Source organism: Mobula hypostoma, chromosome X2, assembly GCF_963921235.1.
Source record: "Mobula hypostoma chromosome X2, sMobHyp1.1, whole genome shotgun sequence".
In the NCBI taxonomy this organism is placed as follows: Eukaryota; Metazoa; Chordata; class Chondrichthyes; order Myliobatiformes; family Myliobatidae; genus Mobula; species Mobula hypostoma.
Window position 1 is genome coordinate 46,014,894 of NC_086129.1, and position 23,738 is coordinate 46,038,631.

The window sequence follows — 23,738 nt, forward strand, 5'->3', positions numbered from 1 at the left end:
CTACCCTCACCACTGGCCTACTCTCGACAATGGCCACCTGCTTGTCCCTTCTGCACTTTGAAACAAGCATTGTATGTGGGCCAAATGGGAGCAAACGGGTCCAGCTTTAATGGGAACCTTGGTTGGCATGGATCATTACACCAAAGAGCCTGTTTCTGTGCTCTTTGACTCTAAATGCTGGTCTTGCCACCAATGCCAGCTTCTTTACACAAAAAAAAACAGATTGTGCTTTCACTTAGTGAGCCTTGGGCAAAATCTGACCAGAGCAATATGCACCTGATGATCATCCATTGACACCCAGATTGTGACATCCATGCAGTGAGAACAAGGTTGATTTCACCTGGTTAGGTGTCACTGCCCTCTCTCTGACCATCAGCAACGGTCTTCCATTCAGGATTGTAAAGGCTTGCTGGTACCCGAGGGATGGTTTAATCCTTCAGGAATATTTTGAGGGAGGTGAGGAAACTAGAATGGTTGTGCAATTAGATCCACAATCTCTTTCTCACCCTGAGCTTAGTTGTTTAACAGTTGTGATTTTTATAAATGACGAATGAAGAAATGGTTAGTAAGGTGGAGGGACGTTTAAGAGACCCTCAGATAGGCACCTAGGTAAAAAAAAATGGAGACCTATGTGGAAGGGAAGGATTAGAGTGATCTTAGAGTAGATTAAGTGATCAGCACAACATCAAGTTCAAGTTCAAAGTAAATTTATTATTGAAGTGTGTATATGTCACCATATACAATCCTGAGATTCATTTTCCTGCAGGCATTCATGGTAGAACAAAGAAAGACAATAGAATCAATGAAAAACGACACAATCATGAGCCAAAGGGTCTATGCTGTGCTCTACTGTTCTATGTTTGGTAAAGTAGTACTCAGTCAGCCACCAGCACTAATGACTGGCAAAGGCATCAGGATTTACTTAATATTCCTCAATTAAGCTCTGGAACAAAAAGATTATACTTTTCAAGGATAGGTTTCATCCACCAGAGTTTCTTCTGAAAATATAAATTATGTATTGTGGAGCTTCTAAGATCTTATGCATAGAGAAGGCCATACTGGAGTTTTCTGTTCTAATCCCCAGCTCTTATCTCACAAAATTTACTACTTCTACTTTTGAAGTGATTATCTGATTTCTCCTTGAATACAAATGCAACTCAGACTCCAGTTTGAGTTTTTGCGGTAGGAATGGTAGATCTCAGTGACTAATGCAGGGTGCAGCTGGCTGCAGTCTCTATTCCTCAGCTCCCCCAACCTGGAGCTAAGGAGTATGTCGCAGGAAAGCAGCATCCACCATCAAAGACTCCCACCATACAAGCCATGCTCTTGCCTTTGAGTAGGAGCATGAGGTTCCACACCATCAAATTCAGGAACAGTTGTACCCTACAAGTTAGTCCTGACGAAGGGTCTCGGCCTGAAACGTCGACTGCGCCTCTTCCTATAGATGCTGCTTGGCCTGCTGCGTTCACCAGCAACTTTGATGTATGTTGCTTGAATTTCCAGCATCTGCAGAATTCCTGTTGTACCCTACAATTATCAGGTTTCTGAATTAGAGAGGACTGCTGTGTACAAACATCTACTGATGCTTCTGGACACATCTTCAGTGATGTTCCTGGAATCATCGGGTGTTTCGGGTCTTTCAACATCATACAACCTCCTCCAGGTGACCCAGCCGGGGCTGATCAGACCCCAGCTTGTGTCCAGATGGCTAGCTACTTATGACTCCATGGCTCCCCTCTTTTGAGCCACAGCCATCTTGAGTTCCTCTCTGCCGCATCGGTGGTACTGCGAATGGCTCTCCTCTTCCTCTCTCCCTCGATGCCCAAAATGCTGAAGGCTGTAGCTGAGGAACGGGCTACGAATCCCCTACAACCAACCTCCACTGGGAGACACCTCGCTCTCCATCCACTTCACTCACCTAACTCTGAACTGATTGCACTACCTATGGACTCACTTTCAAGGACTCGAGAATTCATGTTTTTGATATTAATTAATTATCTATCTATTTTTAAATGTATTTGCACAACTTGTCTTTTTTCGCACATTGATTGTTTTTCAGTCTTTGTTTGTGTAGTTCTAAATTCTATTGTATTTTCCTGTAAATGTCTGCAAGAAAATGAAACTCAATGTAGTATATAGTGACATAAGACAAGACCATAAGACAAAGGAGCAAAAGTCGGCCATTCGGCCCATCGAGTCTGCTCCACCATTTTATCATGAGTTGGTCCATTCTCCCATTTAGTCCCACTCCCCCGCCTTCTCACCATAACCATTGATGCCCTGGCTACTCAGATACCTATCAATCTCTGCCTTAAATACGCCCAATGACTTGGCCTCCACTGCTGCCCGTGGCAACAAATTCCATAGATTCACCACCCTCTGGCTAAAAAAATTTCTTCGCATTTCTGTTCTGAATGGGTGCCCTTCAGTCCTTCAGTCATGCCCTCTCGTACTAGACTCCCCCACCATGGGGAACAACTTTGCCATATCCACTCTGTCCATGTCTTTCAACATTCGAAATGTTTCTATGAGGTCCCCCCTCATTCTTCTAAACTCCAAGGAATACAGTCCAAGAGCAGTCAAACATTCCTGATATGTTAACCCTCTCATTCCCAAAATCATTCTAGTGAATCTTCGCTGAACCCTCTCCAATGTCAGCACATCCTTTCTTAAATAAGGAGACCAAAACTGCCCACAGTACTCCAAGTGAGGTCTCACCAGCGCCTTATAGAGCCTCAACATCATATCCCTGCTCCTATACTCTATTCCTCTAGAAATGAATGCCAACATTGCATTCGCCTTCTTCACCACCGACTCAACCTGGAGGTTAACCTTAAGGGTATCCTGCATGAGGACTCCCAAGTCCCATTGCATCTCAGAACTTTGAATTCTTTCCCCATTTAAATAATAGTCTGCCCGTTTATTTCTTCTGCCAAAGTGCATAACCATACACTTTCCAACATTGTATTTCATTTGCCACTTCTCTGCCCATTCTTCCAATCTATCCAAGTCTCTCTGCAGACTCTCCGTTTCCTCAGCACTACCGGCCCCTCCACCTATCTTCGTAATGTCAGCAAACTTAGCCACAAAGCCATCTATTCCATAATCCAAATCGTTGATGTACAATGTAAAAAGAAGCGGCCCCAACACAGACCCCTGTGGAACACCACTGGTAACAGGCAGCCAACCAGAATAGGATCCCTTTATTCCCACTCTCTGTTTCCCTCCAATCAGCCAACGCTCTATCCACGTATGTAACTTTCCCGTAATTCCATGGGCTCTTATCTTGTTAAGTAGCCTCATGTGTGGCACCTTGTCAAAGGCCTTCTGAAAATCCAAATACACAACATCTACTGCATCTCCCTTGTCTAGCCTACTGGTAAAAAATTGTAATAGGTTTGTCAGGCAGGATTTTCCTGTAAGGAAACCATGCTGAGTTCTGCCCATCTTGTCATATGCCTCCAGGTACTCTGTAACCTCATCCTTGACAATCGACTCCAACAACTTCCCAACCACCGATGTCAAGCTAACAGGTCTATAATTTCCTTTTTGCTTCCTTGCCCCCTTCTTAAATAACAGAGTGACATTTGAAATCTTCCAGTCCTCCGGAACCATGCCAGAATCTATCGACTTTTGAAAGATCATCGCTAATGCCTCCGCAATCTCCACAGCTACTTCCTTCAGAACACAAGGGTGCATTCCATCTGGTCCGGGAGATTTATCGACCTTTAGCCTATTCAGCTTCCTGAGTACTTTCTCTGTCGTAATTGTGACTGCGCACACTTCTCTTCCCTGCCACCCTTGAGTGTCCGGTATCCTGCTGATGTCTTCCTCAGTGAAGACTGATGCAAAATACTTGTTCAGTTCCTCTGCCATCTCCTTATCTCCTATTACAATTTCTCCAGCATCATTTTCTATCGGTCCTGTATCTACTCTCACATTCTTTGATAATAAATTTACTTCGACTTTGACATTTTAATTTGTAGTGCATTGTGCTGCAGTGTGTGCTTGGAGTAAGTGACTGAAGACACACTTTAACTCTCATGGAACCTTACAGCTCAGAGATCCCATTTAACCCAGTGTGCCTCTGTAAGAGCCATCCAGTTATACCTGCTATAACATGAAAATCGATTTCTCCAACTTCTGGTATTTTCCCCCTCCTCCTTCCCTCTTCAATTCCCCAAACTGACCTCTTACCTCACCTGCCTATCACCTTCCCTGGTGTTTCTCCTATGGTCCACTCTCCTCTCCTATCAGATTCCTTCTTCTCCAGCCCTCTACCTTTCCCACCTATCACCTCCCAGCTTCTTACTTATCCCTTCCGTTCCCCTTCCTTCATCCCCTTCCTCCCCGACACACCTGGCTTTAACTATCATTTGCCAGCTTGAACTCTTTCCTCTCCATCCAACTTCTTATTCTGATTTTCATTGCCTTCCTTTCCAGTCCTGATGAAGAGCCTTGTCCCGAAACATCAACTGTTTATTCACTTACATAGATACTGCCTGACCATAAGACAGAGGAGCAGAATTAGGCCATTCAGCATTAGGCCATGTCTGCTGTGCATTTCATCATGGCTGATCCTGGATCCCACTCAACCTGATACAACTGCCTTCTCGCCATATCCTTTGATGCCCTGACCAATCAAGGAATGATCAACTTCCTCCTTAAGTATACCCACGGACTTGGCCTTCATCGCAGTCTGTGGCAGACCATTCCACAAGTTCACTACTCTCTGGCTAAAAAAAAAATCCTCCTTACCTCTGTGCTAAAGGGTCACCCCTCAATTCTGAAGCTGTGCCCCCTAGTTCAGGATATACCCACCATAGGAAACATCCTCTCCACATCCACCCTATCTAGTCCTTTCAACATTCAGTAGGTTTCAGTGAGGTCCCCCCAGCATTCTTCAAAATTCTAGTGCATACAGACCCAAAGCTGCCAAATGCTCCTCGTATGTTAACCCCTTAGTTCCCAGAATCATCCTAGTGAACCTCCTCTGGGCTCTCTCCAATGACAACACATCATTTCCAAGATATGGGGGCCAAAACTGTTGACAATACTCCAAGTGTGGTCTGACTAGTGTCTTATAAAGGTTCAGCATTATTTCCTTGGTTTTATATTCTATTCCCCTCACAATAAATGCCAACATTGAATTTGCCTTCTTTACCACCGACTCAACCTGTCAGCTAACCTTCTGGTAATCTTGCATGAGGACTCCTAAGTATCTCTGCACCTCTGATGTTTGAATTTTCTCCCCATTTAGATAATAGTCAGCACTATTGTTCCTTTTACCAAAATGCATTATCAGACATTTCACAATACTGTATTCCATCCATCACTTTTTCCCCATTCTTCCAATTTGTCTAAGTCCTGCTGCAATCGCATTGCTTCCTCAGCACTACCTACCCTTCCACCTATCTTTGTATCATCTGTAAACTTTGCCACAAAACTATCAATTCCACTATCTAAATCATTGTAAAGAATGTGAAAAGTAGCAGTCCCAATACTGACCCCTGTGGAACACCACTAGTCACTGGCAGTGAACCAGAAAAGGCCCCTTTTATTCCCACTCACTGCCTCCTGCCTGTCAGCCATTCCGCTATCCATGCCAGTATCTTTCCTGTAACACCACGGGCTTTTATCTTGTTAAGCAGCCTTATGTGAGGCACCTTATCAAATGCCTTCTGAAAATCCAAGTAAATGTCATCCACTGCCTCTCCTTTGTCCACCCTGCTTGTTACTTCCTTGAAGATCTCTGACAGATTTGTCAGGCAAGATTTCCCTTTACAGAAATCATGCTGACTTTGACTTATTTTATCGTTAGTCTCCAAGTACCACAAAACCTTGTCCTAATAATAGACTCCAACACTTTCCCAAACACTGAGGTTAGGCTAACTGGTCTGCAATTTCCTCTCTTTTGTCTTCCTCCCTTCTTAAAGAGTGGAGTGACATTTGCAATTTTCCAGTCCTCCAGGACCATGCTAGAATCAAGTGATTCTTGAAAAATCATAACCAATGCATCTGCTATCTCTTCAGCAACCTCTCTCAGGACTCTGGGATGTCAACCATCTGGCCTAGATGACATCCACCTTAAGACCTTTGAGTTTTCCTAGCACTTTTTCCTTTGTAATAGCAATGACAGTCACTCCTGCTCCCTGACACTCACAGACCTCTGGCACACTGCTAGTGTCTTCCACAGTGGAGACTGATGCAAAGTACTTATTAAGTTCATCAGCCATTTCTTTGACCCCATTACTACCTCACCAGCATAATTTTCCAATGGTCCAATATCAACTCTCACCTCCCTTTTATTCTTTATACAATGTAAAGAAAAACTTTTAGGATCTTGCTTTATATTATTGGCTAGTTTGCCCTCATATTTCATCTTTTACCTACTTACAGCTTTTTTAGTTGCTTTTTGTTGAATTTTAAAAGTTTCCCAATCATCCAACTTCCCACTCACTCTTGCTACCTTATTTGCCCTTTCCTTGGCTTTTATACAGTCCTTAAATTCCCTTGTCAGCCACGGTTGCCTAACCCTGCCACTTGTGAACTATTCCCAGAAACTTCAGCCTACTCTGTTCTGCCATCATCCCTGCCAGTATCCCCCTGCAATCTACCTGGGCAAGCTCCTGTCTCATGCCTCCGTAATTCCCTTTATTCCATTGTGATACTGATACATGTGACTTATGCTTCTCCCTCTCAAATTGCAGTATCAGTTCAATCATATTATGATCACTGCCTCCTAGGCTCGAGCACAAGCTGCTCTAAAAAGTAATCTCGTAGGCATACAACAAATTCCTTCTCTTGCGATTCGACACCAACCTGATTTTCCACTTGCATATTGAAGTCCCCTATTACAATTGTGATATTACCCTTATTGCATGCCTTTTCCAGCTCCCTTTGCAATCTCAACCCCACATGTTGACTACTATTTGGAGGCCTATATATAATTCCCATAATGGTTATTTCACCATTGCAGTTTCTTAACTCCACCCACAAAGATTCAACATTCTCTGACCCTGTCACCTTTTTCTAAGGGTGTAATTCCATCTCTTACCAATAGAGCCACACCACCGCCAATGCCTTCCTACCTGTCCTTTTGATACAAAGTACCTGCTGACCTGCTGAATTCCTCCAGCATTTTGTGTGTTGTTCTAAAGTCCAGCATTTGCAGAAACTCATGTTTCCCCTTTGGAAGATGGTCATTAAATCTGCTTCACTGCTCTTTCAGGTACTCATGACCCAGGATTTCTGATCTCTGACTCTCCTAATCAATGTCATGTATCATATTCTATTTTTCTCCTCTAACTTTCCTCACCTTTGTTATCTTTCTTTCAAAGACAAAGGCAGGAACAGCATGGTCTCTACAGAGAGTGCTTCCTCCACCTACGAGGAGTTAGCTCGAGCCTATGAGCATGCCAAGCTGGAGGAGCAGTTGCAGCACGCCAAGTTCGAGATCACTGAGTGCTTCATCTCGGACAGCTCCTCCGACCAGATGACTACAGGCACAACCGACAACGCCGACAGCATGACCTCCATGAGCACCCCCTCGGAAGCTGGAATCTGCAGGTTCACCGCGTCACCCCCACAGCCCCAGGACATTGACCGAGGGAAGAACGTTGCTGTGCCCATTGCTCACCGAGCTGGTAAGCTGTGTCAGACCCATGCCACCTAGAACTCCTTGGCTTTATTTACAACAGGCAGCTCTGCCACCCAAGCCCAGGCAGAGCTTTAGTCATATAGTATGGAAAAAGGCCGTTTATCCCAGCTCATCCATGCCAAACAAGTTGCCCATCTAGGCAAGTCCCATTTGTTCATATCTCTTGAAACCTTTCCTATCCATGTATCTATCCAAATGTTTTCAAAATGGTGTTATTGTACTTGGCTCAACCACTTCCTCTTGTTCCCTATAAGCACCATTCTCTGAATGAAGAAGTTGCTCCTCAGGTCCCTGTTAAATCTCTCTCCTCTCATCTTGAACCTATACCTTCTGGTATTTTATTCCCTTCTCCTGGGAAAAAGACTGTGTGCTTTCACCCTACCTATGCCACTCCTGGTTTTATACACCTCACTAAGGTCACCTTCAATTTCCTATGCTCCATGGAATAATGACCTAGCTTGCCTAACCTCTCCCTATAATTCATAAGACCATAAGACATCGGAAGAGAATTAGGCCGATGGGCCCATCCAGACTGCTCTGCCATTCGATCATGACTGATTTATTATCCCTCTCAACCTCATTCTCCTGCTTTCTCTCCACAACCTTTGACATCCCCACTAATCAAGATGTTAAATATACCCCAGTGATTTGGCCTCCACAACCGTCTGTGGTAACGAATTCCACAGATTCACCACCCTCTAGCTGAAGAAATTTCTCCTCATTTCTGATGTAAAGGGTCGTTCTTGTATTCTGAGGCTATGTCCTCTAGTCTTAGTCGCTCCTACTATTAGAAACATCCTCTACATGTCTACTTTATCTAGGTCTTTCAAAATTTGGTAGACTTCAATAACATCCCCCTCATTCTTCTAAACACCAGGAGCCATCAAATGCTCCTCATATGTTAGCCCTTTCTTTCCTGGGACCATTCTCGTGAATCTCCTCTGGACTCTTTCCAATGCTATCACATCCTTTTGTAGCTGAAGGGCCCAAAACAGCCCACAATACTTCAAATATGGTCCAACCAATGCCTCCTAAAGCCTCTGTATCACATCCTTGCTCTTATATTCTAGTCCTCTCAAAATGAATGCTAACATTGAATTGCCTTCCTCACCACCAACTCAATCTGCAAGTTAACCTTTAGGGAATCCTGCACAAGAACTCCCAAGGCACTTTGCACCTCTGATATGTAAATCACTTCCTGTTTAGAAAATAGTCTATGCCTTTATTCCTTCTACCAAAGTCCGTGACAATACACTTTCCTACAGTGTATTGCATTTCCCAAGTTTTTACTTATTCTCCTGATCTGTCCAATTCCTCCTGCAGACTCCCTGATTCCTCAAACTATCTGCGCTTATCCCCTTCCTTGTATCATCTGCAAACTTGGCCACAAAGCTATCTATTCCATCATCCTGTAAATGTGCTGAATGGCAGGAGGGCTTTACTGTACGGTATCCACCATTTTCTGTAGACTTTTCCGTTCCTGGGCACTGCTGGTTCCACACTAGGCTGTGGTACATCCAGTTAGGATGCTCTCCACTGTACACCTAAAGAAGGATAAAGGATCCCACTTTATGGCCCAAGGATCCCACTAATCCATGTTGAACTATTGGAAGGGGCTCGGCTGCTTACTAGAGCAATAATTGGTATTCTTGCTCCTGGAGCGTTTCTAGATTGCAATTTCAAAGGACATTTTCTGTTACATGTTGTAAAGGCAAGATAAGTAGAATTGGGATTTGATCTGGGACAGTTCAATATAAAGAAATTTTCACATTGATTCTGTACCTGCTGACAGCTTGATGAGACTGTGTAGAAGTATGCTTAGTTTCCAACCCATTCTCTGCTCGTGGAGTGTTCGATGGACCCTTAACCGATGTAACCCGTGCTATAACTGCCCAGAGATCTCTTGATAGGAAAACATAGAAGGAGACTTCCTCATGATCAAGCCAGTGCTCTGTCTTCTCTGGAAACGTTGGATGGAAGAAGGATGAGGGAACCTTTCACTGTACGGTTTGACAGGTGCATGGTAGGGAAAGGTTGCGGGGTTCCCAACTTTTCTTATGCTATGGACTAATACCACTAAGCAAAGGATCCATGGAACCCCTGGTTGAGAGGGATATAGGCCAAGCACAGGAAATTGGGATGTGCTGAGGTAGGCAACAGTCAGCATGGACAATTTGGGCCAAAGGGCCTGATTCTGTGTTGTACAATTGTATGAATATAACTTTTGGCTTCTGCCCCCTTCCTTTCCAATGCTGAAGAAGGGTCTCAGTCCCAAATGTCCTCTGTTTGTGTTGAACCTATGACTCTAACTTGCATTGTGCTTGGAGCAGCTCAGTGGGTCAAGCAGCGTCCATGAGGGGGTGGGGGGGGGGGTGGCGGGAGAAGGAATTTTGAACATTTCTGGTTAAAACCCTGAAGAGTAGAGTGGGAAGATGCCTGTATAAGGAATCAGTTAAGGGTCCATGTAGAGGAGGGGAGGACAGCTAGAGTTCAGGAGCCAGAAGCAGGGTGATAGATGATACCTGCGATTACATAGAAACATAGAAAACCTACAGCACAATACAGGCCCTTCAGCCCACAAAGCTGTGCCAAACATATCCTTACCTGAGAAATTACCTAGGGTTACCCATAGCCCTCTATTTTTCAAAGATCCATGTACCTATCCAGGAGCCTCTTAAAAGACCCTATCGTATCTGCCTCCACCACCATCGCTGGCAGCCCATTCTACGCACTCACCACACTCTGCGTAAAAAAACTTACCCCTGACATCTCCTCTGTACCTACTTCCAAGCACTTTAAACCTGTGTCCTCTCGTGATAGCCATCTCAGCCCTGGGAAAAAGCCTCTGACTATCCACATGATCAATGCCTCTCATCATCTTATACACCTCTATCAGGTCACCTCTCATCCTCTGTCACTCCAAGGAGAAAAGGCCGAGTTCACTCAACCTATTCTCATAAGGCATGCTTCTCAACCCAGGCAACATCTTTGTAAATCTCCTCTGTACCCTTTCTATGATTTCCATGTCCTTCCTGTAGTGGGGTGACCAGAATTGAGCACAGTACTCCAAGTGGGGTCTGACCAGGGTCCTATATAGCAGCAACATTACCTCACGGCTCTTAAACTCAATCCCGTGGTTGATGAAGACCAATGCACCATATGCCTTCTTAACCACAGAGTCAACCTGCGCAGCTGCTTTGAGTGTCTTATGGACTCAGAACCCAAGATCCCTCTGATCCTCCACACTGCCAAGAGTCTTAACATTAATACTATATTCTGCCATCATATTTGACCTACCAAAATGAACCACCTCACACTTATCTGGGTTGAACTCCATCTGCCACTTCTCAGCCCAGTTTTGCATCTTATCAATGTCCCGCTGTAGCCTCTGACAGCCCCCCACACTATCCACAGCACCCCTAACCTTTCTGTCATTAGCAAATCTACTAACCCATCCCTCCACTTCCTCATCCAGATCATTTATAAAAATCACAAAGAGTAGGGTCCCAGAACAGATCCCTGATGCACACCACTGGTCACCGACCTCCAAGCAGAATATGACCTGTCTACAACCACTCTTTGCCTTCTGTGGGCAAGCCAGTTCTGGATCCACAAAGCAATGTCCCCTTGGATCCCATGCCTCCTCACTTTCTCAATAAGCCTCGCATGGGGTACCTTGTCAAATGCCTTACTGAAATCCATATACACTACATCTACTGCTCTACCATCACTAATGTGTTTAGTCACGCATTAGTCACATCTCTACCCCTTCCCCTCCCCTCTGCCTCTACAATCTGCCTTTCATCTTTTTTCCTCCACCAATCACCTAGGAATCCTTTCTCACCATTTATCTTCACCACTTTATACCTGCAACTCTCCTCTTCACTCTCAGTCCTGATGCAGGGTTTCATCAACAGTATCTTTATCCTCACAGATCCTGTTTTGATGTGCTGAGTTCCTCCATCAGCTTACCTGTTGCTACAGATTCCAGCATCTTCAGTTTCCTTTACCTCTTTGCTTTGTATTTTTCATGAGTATGGTCTGTTTGCTAGACAGTGTAGGGGGATTGTTACTCCAGCCAATGCTACATCTGTCCTTGGAGAGTTCAGAATCAGGTTTAATATCACTGGTACATTTTGTGAAATTTGTTAACTTTGCAGCAGCAGTACAATGACAATAGAGAGAAGAAAAAAAACTGAATTACAGTAAAAATATATATGCATCAAATAGTTAAATAAGTAATGCAAAAATAGAAATAAAAAGGTAGTGAGGTGGTGTTCATGGTCTCAATGTCCATTCAGAAGTCTGATGGCAGAGGGGAAGAAGCTGTTCCTGAATTGTTGCGTGTGTGACCTCAGACTCCTGCATGGAATATTGAACACTCCTTACTTCATGTCCAGCCCATGCCTTATCTGTCCTGGGGTGACTGAATGTGGAGAGACCATTGAGTGCATCTGATAGGAAGTCTTCAGTTCCCAGCATTAACATCCCTCACCTTGATGACTGCAAAACTTGACAAAAACAGTTTCCAAAATATGGTTCATTTGAGGCAAAGCTTCACATTAAATGTAATTAATTTGTCTCACTATGGTTACAGTTATGAGTGTAACCTCCCAAACCAACATTTTATCACGTAACCTAACATGCCTGCGATACATCACTTATAATGGACCCATTTGGATGCAAGCTGTCTGCATCTGTGCAGATATGTAGCTGCTGTTTGAGTTTGCATTGACTCTCAATAAACCTTCAGCGGAGATCACAATTTAACTTTCAGCAATGTAGATACTTTGGGAATTTATTATTTTTTGAAATGCAGATGCTTCTGGCAAGGACAGGATTTATTGCCTATCTATAATCTCCCCTGAACCATGAGCCTTGCTGAGCCATTTCAGAAGGTAATTAAGATTCAGCTATATTACACATGGACCAAATAGGGTAAAGATTTCCTTCGTGATTCAAGCAGATTTTTTTTGTGGCAACCAGTTGCCAATATGGTCACCGCTACTGTCAATAGTTTTAATCTGAGATTTGCTTTGTGAATTGCAGTTCTCTACTTAGCTTGGTGGGAGGGATTTGAATTCATGACTCCCAGTTGCTAATCCATGCCACTGGACAACGGATCTGGCAACAGAGCCAGTGCACCACACAAAAAATACTGAAGGAACTCAGCAGGTCAGGCAACACCCATGAAAAGAAATAAACAGTCAACATTTTGAGCCAAGACCCTTAATCAGATCAGACAGCATCTATGAAGAGGAATAAACGTTTGACATTTCAGACCAAGACCTTTCATCAGGACCAGAAAGAGGGAAAAAGTCAGAGTAAGGTGGTGGGTAGAGGAGAAGGAGTGCAAGCTGGTAGGTGATAGGTGAAACCAAGTGAGGAGGAAGGTAGGTGGATGGGGCAAGGAGGGGAGGCATGAAGTGAGAAGCTGGGAGGTGATTGGTGGAAAAGGTAAAGGGCTGAAGAAGGAGGAATCTGAAAGGAGAGGAGAGTGGACCTTGAGAAAAAGAGAAGGAAGAGGGGCACCAGGGGGAGGTAATAGTTCAGAGAAGAGAAGAGAAGGTACAAGAGGAGAGCCAGAGTAGGGAAATGGAAAATGAGAGAAGGGGAAGGGTCTCTTTTCTCTAGACTGCCGACGGCCTACTGAGTTCCTCCAGCATTTTGTGTATATCATAGTCTTAATGGTTTCCACCCCAGGCAGTTAATTTGATCAACTGTTCTAGTTAGTCCTCCCTGACCTCTCATTCTATTACCTCAGTCACTGCACTGTATACACATTAAACTACATTTCATAATACTGTTTACATTGTAAATGCATGCTGGTATTTTATGTACAATATATATGCATATTTTATTCCATATCAGTACTTTAACTTCTAATTTTATTTGTATATAATTCTTTATTCTTGTAAATGTTGCTCTTGTTGATTTTGTTGCATGCCGTGCTCTGACCAGCACACCACAGCAAATTCCGAAGACTTGTATTTTTATGTGTATAGCAAATAAAGTTGATCCTTGATCCATAATCCTTTATTTTGTTGAGTAATCTTGGCATGATGCATTAATTTAACATTCATGACTATTTATTTTGCAGGTGATTATTGCAATCTACCCCTCTACGTAAAGTCAGATGCATTCTTCCGCAAGTCCGATGCCCGCGACCCTTGCCCTGTGGTGCCACCGAGGGAAGCCTCCATCCGGAACGTGACCAGAGCATACCAGTCACAAGGCCGGCACCTGACCCTCGACCCCAACAGCAAGCCGCCCATCCACCCGCACGCCACGACCACCTTACCTCAGAGGACTCTCACCGTGCCAGCCTCCACAGCCCCCGCCACCACGACTTCCAACAACACGACCACCACCAGCGCCGCCCCTGCTGAGCCTCGACTGCCCGCACACACCAAAATAAGCAGCTCCAGAGACTCGCTACTAGAGATGAGTACTGCTGGACTGGGCCGGTCACAGAAGCAGGGGGCAGGAGCCTATTCTAAGTCCTACACCCTGGTGTAGGCTCCAATACATCCCCTTATTACCCTCGCCCTTGCTAATTTGTAATAAAAAATATTTCTTGTACATAAAGAACTCTTTTTGTATAAATAATACTATTTTCTTCTTCTGCAGACTGATCAGGGCACAAAAAAATCAAAATGTGATGTTATTTAAAAAATAAAAACAAAAAAAAAGTGCACATTGTTTTGAACAGAGGACACAAATGAGGTTTTTTTTCTGATGTTGTGGATTGTTTCAAAGCAAGCTCCCTGAAGCCACTGCATGCGGACTATTTTACTGTTTAAAGAGATAACTCATAAAAGAATCTGCTTCTATTTGCAAATGCTTGTGTTAATACCTTTTTTCTATGAAAAAATCTCCAAACGCCGTGTGCAATAAAACGTTTGTTTATATGCTGTTGTTTGCTTAATGGTTTGACTTTTGTTCCTGATAGTTAAATGGGGGATAGGGTGGGGGTGTGGAAACACCAGAATGGAAGGACAGCAGGAAGATATCCAGATCCTTGGTCTCATTCCATCAATCTGCATCCGAATGTCATCACCCAGCTTGTATCACAAATGTCAATGTTCCATTTGAGGTGCTTAGTTTTTGTGGTCATCATCACTGTGTGTTAACGTTGACTGACACAACATGTTTCGAACATGGTTAATTCATTCTCTTCAATGGCAAGGCCAGCATATACTGCCCATCCTCAAAGCTCTTGAAAAAGTGATGGTGAACTGTCTTTGTGAGCCATCTCTGTCCTTCGATAGCATAGTGGTTAGCGTGACACCATTACCTTCAGCGCATTCTGGATTTCAAAGTTCAATTCTGGTGCCACCCTTGAGGAGCTTCTATGTTCTCCCCATGAGCCACGTGGGTTTCCTCCTGGTGCTCTGGTTTCCTCCCACAGTCCAAAGATGTACCAATTAGAAAGTTAATTGGTCATTGTAAAATGTCCTGTCATTAGGTTAAGGTTAAACAAGTGGATTACTGGTCAGTGAGGCTCATCAGGCCCAAAGGGCCTGTTCCACACTGTATCTGTAAATAAATAAAATTTAAAAATTATATTCCCACAATGCTCTGTGTTGAGGAGTTCCAGGACTTACCCCCAACGATGATGAGGAACAGTGACATTTAAGTCTTCCACAAGGTACCAACTACCAACCTATGTTCAGCCCATGACAACGTGCACAAAATCCTTGAGGAACTCAGCAAGTCAGGCAACATCTATGGAGGGGAATCAACAGTTGATGTTTTGGGCTGAGACTCTTCATCTTGCTAAGTTCCTCCAGCATGTTGTGTGTTGCTCAAGATTTCCAACATCTGCAGAATCTCTCGTGTTTAGCACAAGTTTTAGTGGAGATAGAATATCGATCAAATATGAGGAAAACATTCAAAGTGTTCTTCTTTCTGGGGGGGGGGAGTGGGGGCTGATGCCAAGGTATGAAGTTTTAGGATTTTCCTAAACCAGGAAATTAAGCATGAGGATGCTGTTTGGTGTGGAGTCCAACCTGCAGATGGGTAGTGTTCTTCATTCTCAAGTGCTACGAATTACTGGAATACAATTGAGCGAAGAATTTAGAATCATGGACTCGGAACAGCACAGAAACAGGCCCTAACTAAAGGAAGTGCTTCAGTAAGATTGAAAGAGTACTGAGAAAATTTCCAAGGATGTTGCCGGGACTTGAGGACTTGAATTACAGGAAAGATTGGATAGGTTTGGAGTTTATTCCCTGGAGCGTAGGAGAAGGAAGGGAGATTTGATAGAGGCATACAAAATGTTGAGGGGTATAAATAGGGTAAATGCAAGCAGGCTTTTTCAACTGAGGTTGGATAAGAATAGAGCTAGAGATCATGGGTGAAAGAGGATGCTGAGGGAGAACGTATTCACTCAGAGGTGGTGTGAGTGTGGAACAAGCTGCCATTGGAAGTAACGGATGTGGGGAAATTGCAACATTTAAGAGAAATTCAGATATGTACATGGATGGGAAGGATATGGAGGGCCGCAGTTCAAGTGCAAGTCAAGGAACTAGGCAGAGTTACAGTTCAGTGTGGACTAGATGGGCTGAAGGGCCTGTTTCTGTGCCGGAGTGCTCTATGACTCCATAAGCAAAAACTAGAGAGACTATAACCCTGCACCTCAGACCGGTGTATGGTTCTGGTCACCCAGGTTTTGGAAGGATATCACAAAACTGGAATGGGTGCAGAAAAGATTCATAAGGATGTTACTGGCACTGGAGGATTTCGGTACAAGGAGAGACTAGACAGGCTGGGGCTTTTACCCCATAGCATAGGTGGCTGGGGGTGACTTTATGGAGGTTAGAAAATATGGAGGCATAGATAAAGTGAATAGCCAGGGTAGGGGAGTCTAAAACTACAGGGTTTAGATGAGAGAGAAAAGATTTAAAAGGGCCCGAAGTGATTTTTTTTTAATACACACTGAGGGTGGTGGGTACATTGAATGAGCTACCAGAGGAACTGGTAAAGGTGGGCACAATTATGTTTAATAAACATTTAGACAAGTACATGAATAGGAAAGTTTAGAGCAGGGGTTCCTAACCATTTTTATGCTATGAACCAACACCATTAAGCAAGGGGTCTGGCCTGATTTTGAGGGATGTGGGGCAAATGCAGGCAAATGGGATTAGCTTAGATGGGCATCTTGACTGGCATGGAGGAGTTGGGCAGAAGGGCCTGTTTCTGCACTGTATCTACCTTTGACTTTAAGCACAGAAGTCCTTGGCATACACTGCAACCACAGTTTACCAGACTGCATAGAGCAGCAGTCTCTCTGTTCCATTAACCTAGGTTCACCTGGCCTCTAGTGCTGTTTCTGTGGACTTTGCCAATTCTCCCAGGCACCACATGGGATTCCGCCCCCCCAAACTGGGTGTCATAGAGTCATAGAGCACCACAGCACAGAAACAGACCTTTCAGCCCATCTAGTCCATGCCAACCCACTTTGCTGCCTAGTCTCATCTACCTACACCCAGACCATAGTCCTCTGTACTTCTCCTATCCAAACTTCTCCGAAATGGTACAATTACAAATCTATCATTCTGCTGGCAGCTTGTTCCATGCTCGCACCACCTCTGAGTGAAGCAGTTTCCCTTCTGTAATGTTAAATCAGGTTCTCAGCTCTGGCAAGTGAGAAGGGAAATGCATTGGCTTTGAATCGGTATATTAATCATTTATTTACAAACAGTAAAAATTTGACCAAACATTCATACTCCCAAGCTACAGACACTACAAATCAGAACATTCAACAAACATATGTACCTTTAACAAACATACTTAGCTAAAATTGCGCGCAGTGTGTATCTTCCCAATGGTCGTGTGCATTCTTGCCTAAAACAAGCTCCTTCCACATGCTATTTTATAAACCCAGGTTATTTGAAACTGGACACCATGCAGCTATCCAATGGGAAAAGCAGCTGAAGTTTCTAAACTAACCAATCACAACAGAAGCGACTTAGTACAATCAGAATAAGGCACCTTAAGATTTCACTTAAATACTTCACCTGTCATCCTAAACCTATGACATCTAGTTCTAGCCACACCCAAACTGCGGGGAAAAAGCTATCTATATCCCTCATAATTTTGTAAGATATCTCATCAGCCTGCTGTGCTCCAAGGAATAAAGTTCTAACCTACTCAACCTTTCCCTATAGCACAGGTCCTCAAGTTCTGGCAACATTGGTGTAAATTTGCCTGCACTTTTTCAAACTTATTGATACCTTTCCTGCAGGTAGGTCCAGTAGAATTGCACACAATACTCTAAATTCGGGCTCACCAACATCTTATACAACTTCAACACAATTTTGCTGAAGCTGCTCTAATTTGTGAAGCCAATGTGCAAAATCTTCCCACATCCCAAAAAAAGGTTGGTTGTCACTATAACAGGCCCCAAGGGTAGATGACAGCTGAGAAAATCAGTGGGAATTGATGTACAGTGAGAGAGGGAGTGGGTTACAGAGCACTAACAAGCGGAATAGGATTGATAAAAGTGCCCTGAGAGCAGACATGGATTTGACAGGCGAAATAATCTCATACGTCATAAGAAAATATGATTGAGAATGTTCAGGGAAGTGGATGGGGACTCAGTCAGGCAGAATTTTTTCATCTTGCTATTGCTGAACCTCGAGTATTGATGGAACCGTCTGACATTCAAAAAAAAACATACTGTAAGTGTTGTCAGCAAGACACACAAAATGTTGGAGGCACTCAGCAGCATCTGTGGAGGGGAGTAAACAGTCGATGTTGCAGGCCGAGACTGGAAAAGAAGGAATAGGAACCTGCTGAGCTCCTCCAGCATTTTGTGTGTGCTACTCTGGATTTCCAGCATCTGCTGAACTTCGTGTTTAGCTGTTGTAAGTGATTGGTTTGTGGGGCTGTGTTAAGCCTCACGTTCACTTAGCCTTTTGTGACTACCCACGCATTATGAACGAGCTGACATCACAGAGAAGCTTCATTGATTCTGGGTATTGATTCTAGCCACATTCAAATAGTAAACATTCCATTTCTGGAACCATTATAAAGTAGTTTCAAATGGAGATTTATTTCTGTATACTTTCTTGAAAATGTTTTTCTACTTTCTTTCTAATTTTCCTAATTTTAAAGTGATTACAAGAAAACATGAGGGGGATGTCAGAGGTAAGTTTTTTTTATATAAACACAGAGTGTTGGGTGCGTGGAACACCCTGCCGGGGCAGTGGTAGAGGCAGATAGGTTAGGGACATTTAAGAAACTCTTAGATAGCTGTGTAGGAGGGAAAAGTTGGGTTGATCTTAGAGTAGGTTATAAGGTCAGTACATTGCAGGCTGAGAAACTACTTTTTTACTTCAAGGTTAAAAGTAGCCCTGGAGCAGAATTTAGAAAGGGCTTAGTCACAGGGGAAGAGTGGGGAGTAAAGTAGATGAAAGACAGAGGGAGAGACCGCTGTTGTGTTGCTGCTCTGAGGGTTTGGAAAAGTGACCAATAATAAAGCACAGTACAGGCCCTTTTCTTTTATCCACATGCCTATTGAAGAGTTTCTTAAATGCCCTTAATGCATCTGCCTCCTCCACCACCCCTGGTAGGGTGTTCCTTGCACTCACCGCTTTCTGGGTAAAAATACACACTCTGACATCTCCCTATACTTTCCTCCAAACACCTTAAAATGATGCCCTCTTGTATTATCCATTACTGCTCTGGGAATCCACTTGATCTATGCCTCTTATCATCTTGTACATCTGCGTATCAAGTCACCTCTCATCCTTCTTTGCTCCAAAAGGAAAAGCCCTAGACTATTCTTTCTCGATAGTTTCCAGGAATCTCCCACATCTCAAGACATCTGTAATTAAGGACGTTCATGAAAGCAAGGTCACTATTCAGCAGCATTGAATCAGTTTGCTGTCATTGAGAAACTACCACCTTTTAACACTTGGTACTGATCTCCTAAAGGAATCCTGTCTTTCTGAAGAAGTAGGATCTGAACCATATGTACTGTATTAATGAGGTTTTGGGTAACTGACACCTTGATCTAAAGATAAGCTTTATTTGTCATATGTACATTGAAGCATACTGTGAAATGCATTTTCTGCGCCAACGGCCAACACAGTCTGAGGATTGTGCTGGGGACAGCCTGCAAGTGTTGCTACACTTCCAGCACCATTTACAGGAGCACACCCACAGCTCACTACTCCTCACCTGTATTTCTTTGGAATATGAGAGGAAACCAAAACACTCGGAGGAAACCCAGATGTTCTCAGGGAGAACATACAAACTCCTTACAGGAGGTGGCGGAAATTGAACCCTGAACTGCTGATTGTTGGTGCTGTAAAGTCTTGCACTAGCCACTATGCCATTTCATAAGCTGTTGGTCTGAGAAAAACATCAATGAAACTTGAAATGCATTCTTCAAATTGGCACAACATCCAGCAGGTGAAGGGTTAATTGAAAGCTGCAGTGTTTGTAGATATTTGAATTAAGCCTCAAGTGTGCCCAGAGGCCTCTGAAGTCTAGGATTTGGCAGTTAATCAAGTGAGGAGGTCAATATGTGGGGCATAGGAACATGTTAGTTAACATGGTTTTGGAGAAACTTGTGGTCATTACTAGCACTGTGGTTGATATTTCTCTCCCAAGTGGAGTAGGAGAATAATGAGAGTCTCTACTTGCTAATGATCAGAAGCCCTGAACAGAGTGATATTGCTGTTACAACGTGTGTGGCCTTTTTCACTGGCTTCTCATATCAGAAATGCCTGTGTTTCCTCGACAGCTGTGTAATTGGATTTTGAACCATTTGTGATCAAGTCTACACTTCCCTTCATTCAACTGTTTCTCACCAGCTTTGGGTGACTGGGTGCTCTTTCTGCTCAGCTGATATTTCAGGTTAAATCAGTTATTAACCCTCATCTTCTCACCACCAACACACATGAAAGAAAAACTATATGGTTATTCTTTACAAATTGGCTTGGTCTCATAGTGGTTAGTGACCCTCATCCCCGCTGCCTGTAAAGCTTTGTACGTTCTCCCTGTGGCTGCATGGCTTTCCCCCGGCTGCTCCATCGACGCACGCCAACGCTTGTGGGCTGCCCAGCACAGTCCTGACAGATTTGATTAACACAAAAATGCATTCCACTGTATGTTTCAACGTACTTGTGACAAATAAAGCTGATCTTTTCTCTTTTGCTTTGTTAGGGGGCTTGGGAATTAGCGTATCTTAAAAGGCAATTTCTCAGTCCAATGTTATTCTTGTTTGAATGTGTGGAAGATTTCAGCATTCTGCTTACCACAGGGACATACTGCAAAACAGATTCTGGCTGCTGAGCAAGAGGTGGCTTTAATTATGTTTGCTGTTCTGCTTCAGTTAATCACCAACTCCCTTCCATGGAAATTCTGCTATAAACAGAATAGGTGCTCTAGAATTTGTGACTGTCACGGGGGATAAAAACACTGAAGAGAAGCTCAAGCAGGTCAGATGTCATATCAGGCAGAGCTTTGCCCTCTTGGTAGGGGTGTCAATCCTCCCAGCCTGCCCTGCAGTCTCCAGGACTTAAAGGCTTAGCTCCAGGGCACTACAGAGCCCGAGGAAAAAAGTCATTGAGCTTCAAAAATTATGTTTAACAAATTTTATTTGGACAGTTTAGGACAAGACATTGGCAGTAGGGTGGGGGGGAATAGGCAAGAATTAACTAGTCTACTGCAAACCATCCCTGGGTTAAGAACCCCTGACATATGACACCCCTACATATTAATGGCCTGCATAATATTGTTAAATTTAAAAGTCTTACATACACACATACGTCCATCCTTATGAATGCTGAACTAGTTTCCTCCCTCCCTTTCTCCCTCCACTTTTAGTCATTGCTCTTTCTTATCAACCTAATGGACAGAGAAAGGAGTTGGAAACCAATGGTGGGAGTATGGGGACAGGGGCAGGCCACATGATAGGACTTCAATGATTTGACCAGACTTGGCAACCTTAAAATGGAGGTTGCTGGGTTATTAATTAGTAAGAGCATCAAAGGTTATGGGGAGAAGGCAAGAGAATGAGGTTGAGAGGGAAAATAAGTCAGCCATGATGAAATGGCAGAGCAGAGTCGATGGGCCAAATGGCCTAATTCTGCTCCTATGACATATGCTCTTATGGCCTTGTATCTTGGGCCTGGGTTTAAGTCTGACAGCATTTGTGTCTGTATACACCTTACTCCAGCTTCTCACAAGAATTGGCCAAAGTACCGGAGGGACACTTACAAAATATTCCTCATTCTGTTGCATTAGGGTTTTAGCACTACCTTGGTGTACAATGTGTGTGATAATCTGCCCAGCCTTTCACAATATCCCAGTATATGTGACCATAAGCAACCAATATCAATATCAATGCCCAGTCTATCAGATTCTTTCTCTCTCTATTTGTTAAAAGCAAGGATGTAATGCTGAGGCTTTATAAGACACTAGTGAGGCGTCACTTGGAGTATTGTGAGCTGTTCTGGGCCCCTTATCTAAGAAAGGGTGTGATGGCATTGGAGAGAGTCCAGAGGAGGTTCATGAGAAACATTCTGGGAATGAAGGGGTTAACATATGAGGATAGTTTGATGGCTCTGGACCTGTGATTGCTGGAATTTAGAAGAATGAGGGGGTACCTCATTGAAACTTACCAAATGTTGAAAGGCCTAGATAGAGTGGATGTGGAGAGGGTGTTTCCTATGGTAAGGGAGTCTAGGACCAGATGACACAGCCTCAGAACAGAAGGATATCTATTTAGAACAGAGATGAGGAGGAATTTCTTTAACCAGAGAATGGTGAATCTGTGGAATTCATTGCCACAGATGGTTGTGGAAGCCAACTCATTGGGTATATTTAGACCATAAAACCGTAAGACATAGGAGCAGAATTAGGCCACTCAGCCCATCGAGTCTGCTCCGCCATTCCATCATGGCTAATTTATTATCCCGCTCAACCCCATTCTCCTGCCTTCTCCCCGTAACCTTTGACACCCTGACGAATCAAGAATCTATCAACCTCTGCTTCAAAAATACGCAGCTATCTAGGCAATGAGTCCTCTCGAAATCAATGCTAACATTGCATTTGCCTTCCTAGCCACTGACTCAACCTGCAAGTTAACTTTTAGGGAATCATGCACAAGGACTCCCAAGTCCCTTTGTATTTTGGATTTTTGAATTTTCTCTCTGCTTTTATTTCTTCTACCAAAGTGCATGACTATGCACTGCCCGGCACTGTATTCCACCTGCCACTTTTTTGCCTGTTCTCCAAATCCTTCTGCAGACTCCCTGCTTCCTCAACATTACCTGCCCCTCCACCTACTTTTGTATCATCTGCAAACTGGGCCACAAAGCCATCAATTCCATCATAAAAATCATTGACATACAACGTAAAGAGACGTGGTCTCAACACTGATGCCTGCGGAACACCATGAGTCAATGGAAGCCAACCAGAATAGGCCCCCTTTATTCCCACTCTTTGCCTCCTGCCAGTCAGCCAATCTTCTATCCATGCTAGCACCTTTCCTGCAATACCTGTGTGGTAGCTGTGTGGAACGAGCTTCCAGCAGAAGTGGTTGAGGCAGGTTCGATGTTGTCATTTAAAGTTAAATTGGATAGATATATGGACAGGAAAGGAATGGAGGGTTATGGGCTGAGTGCTGGTCAGTGGGACTAGGTGAGAGTAAGAGTTCGGCATGGACTAGAAGGGCCGAGATGGCCTGTTTCCGTGCTGTAATTGTTATATGGTTATACCTTGGATCTTGTTAAGCAGCCTCGTGTGTCGCACCTTGTCAAAGGCCTTCTGAAAAAACAAGTATAGAAGATCCACCGATTCTCCTTTTCTATCCTGTTTGTTACTTTCCCAAAGAATTCTAACAGATTTGTCAGGCAAGATTTCCCCTGAAGGAAATCATGCTGACGATGGCCTATTTTATCATGTGTCTCCATGTACCCTGAAACCTCCTCCTTAATAATAAACTCCAACATCTTTCCAACCACTGAGGTCAGGTTAACTGGTCTATAATTTCCCTTCTTATGCCTCCCTCCCTTCTTAAAGGGTGGAATAACATTTGCAATTTTCCAATCTTCCAGAA

The 23,738-nt window shown here is 43.7% G+C and overlaps 2 protein-coding genes across 2 annotated transcripts in view; one reads left to right on the plus strand and one right to left on the minus strand.

The window, feature by feature from the left end:
- Positions 1-14,537, plus strand: part of dscaml1 (Down syndrome cell adhesion molecule like 1) — a 786,587-nt gene extending 772,050 nt beyond the window's left edge. The window contains exons 32-33 of the mRNA XM_063038255.1: positions 7,341-7,646; positions 13,761-14,537. Coding sequence (XP_062894325.1) covers positions 7,341-7,646; positions 13,761-14,179 — 725 coding nt within the window. The 3' untranslated portion in view covers positions 14,180-14,537. The remainder of the gene's footprint in view (positions 1-7,340; positions 7,647-13,760) is intronic.
- Positions 14,538-15,010: 473 nt separating this feature from the next.
- Positions 15,011-23,738, minus strand: part of LOC134341021 (uncharacterized) — a 73,449-nt gene continuing 64,721 nt past the window's right edge. Inside the window, exon 4 of the mRNA XM_063038740.1 lies at positions 15,011-15,118. Within this exon, the coding sequence (XP_062894810.1) occupies positions 15,096-15,118 (23 nt within the window). The 3' untranslated portion in view covers positions 15,011-15,095. The remainder of the gene's footprint in view (positions 15,119-23,738) is intronic.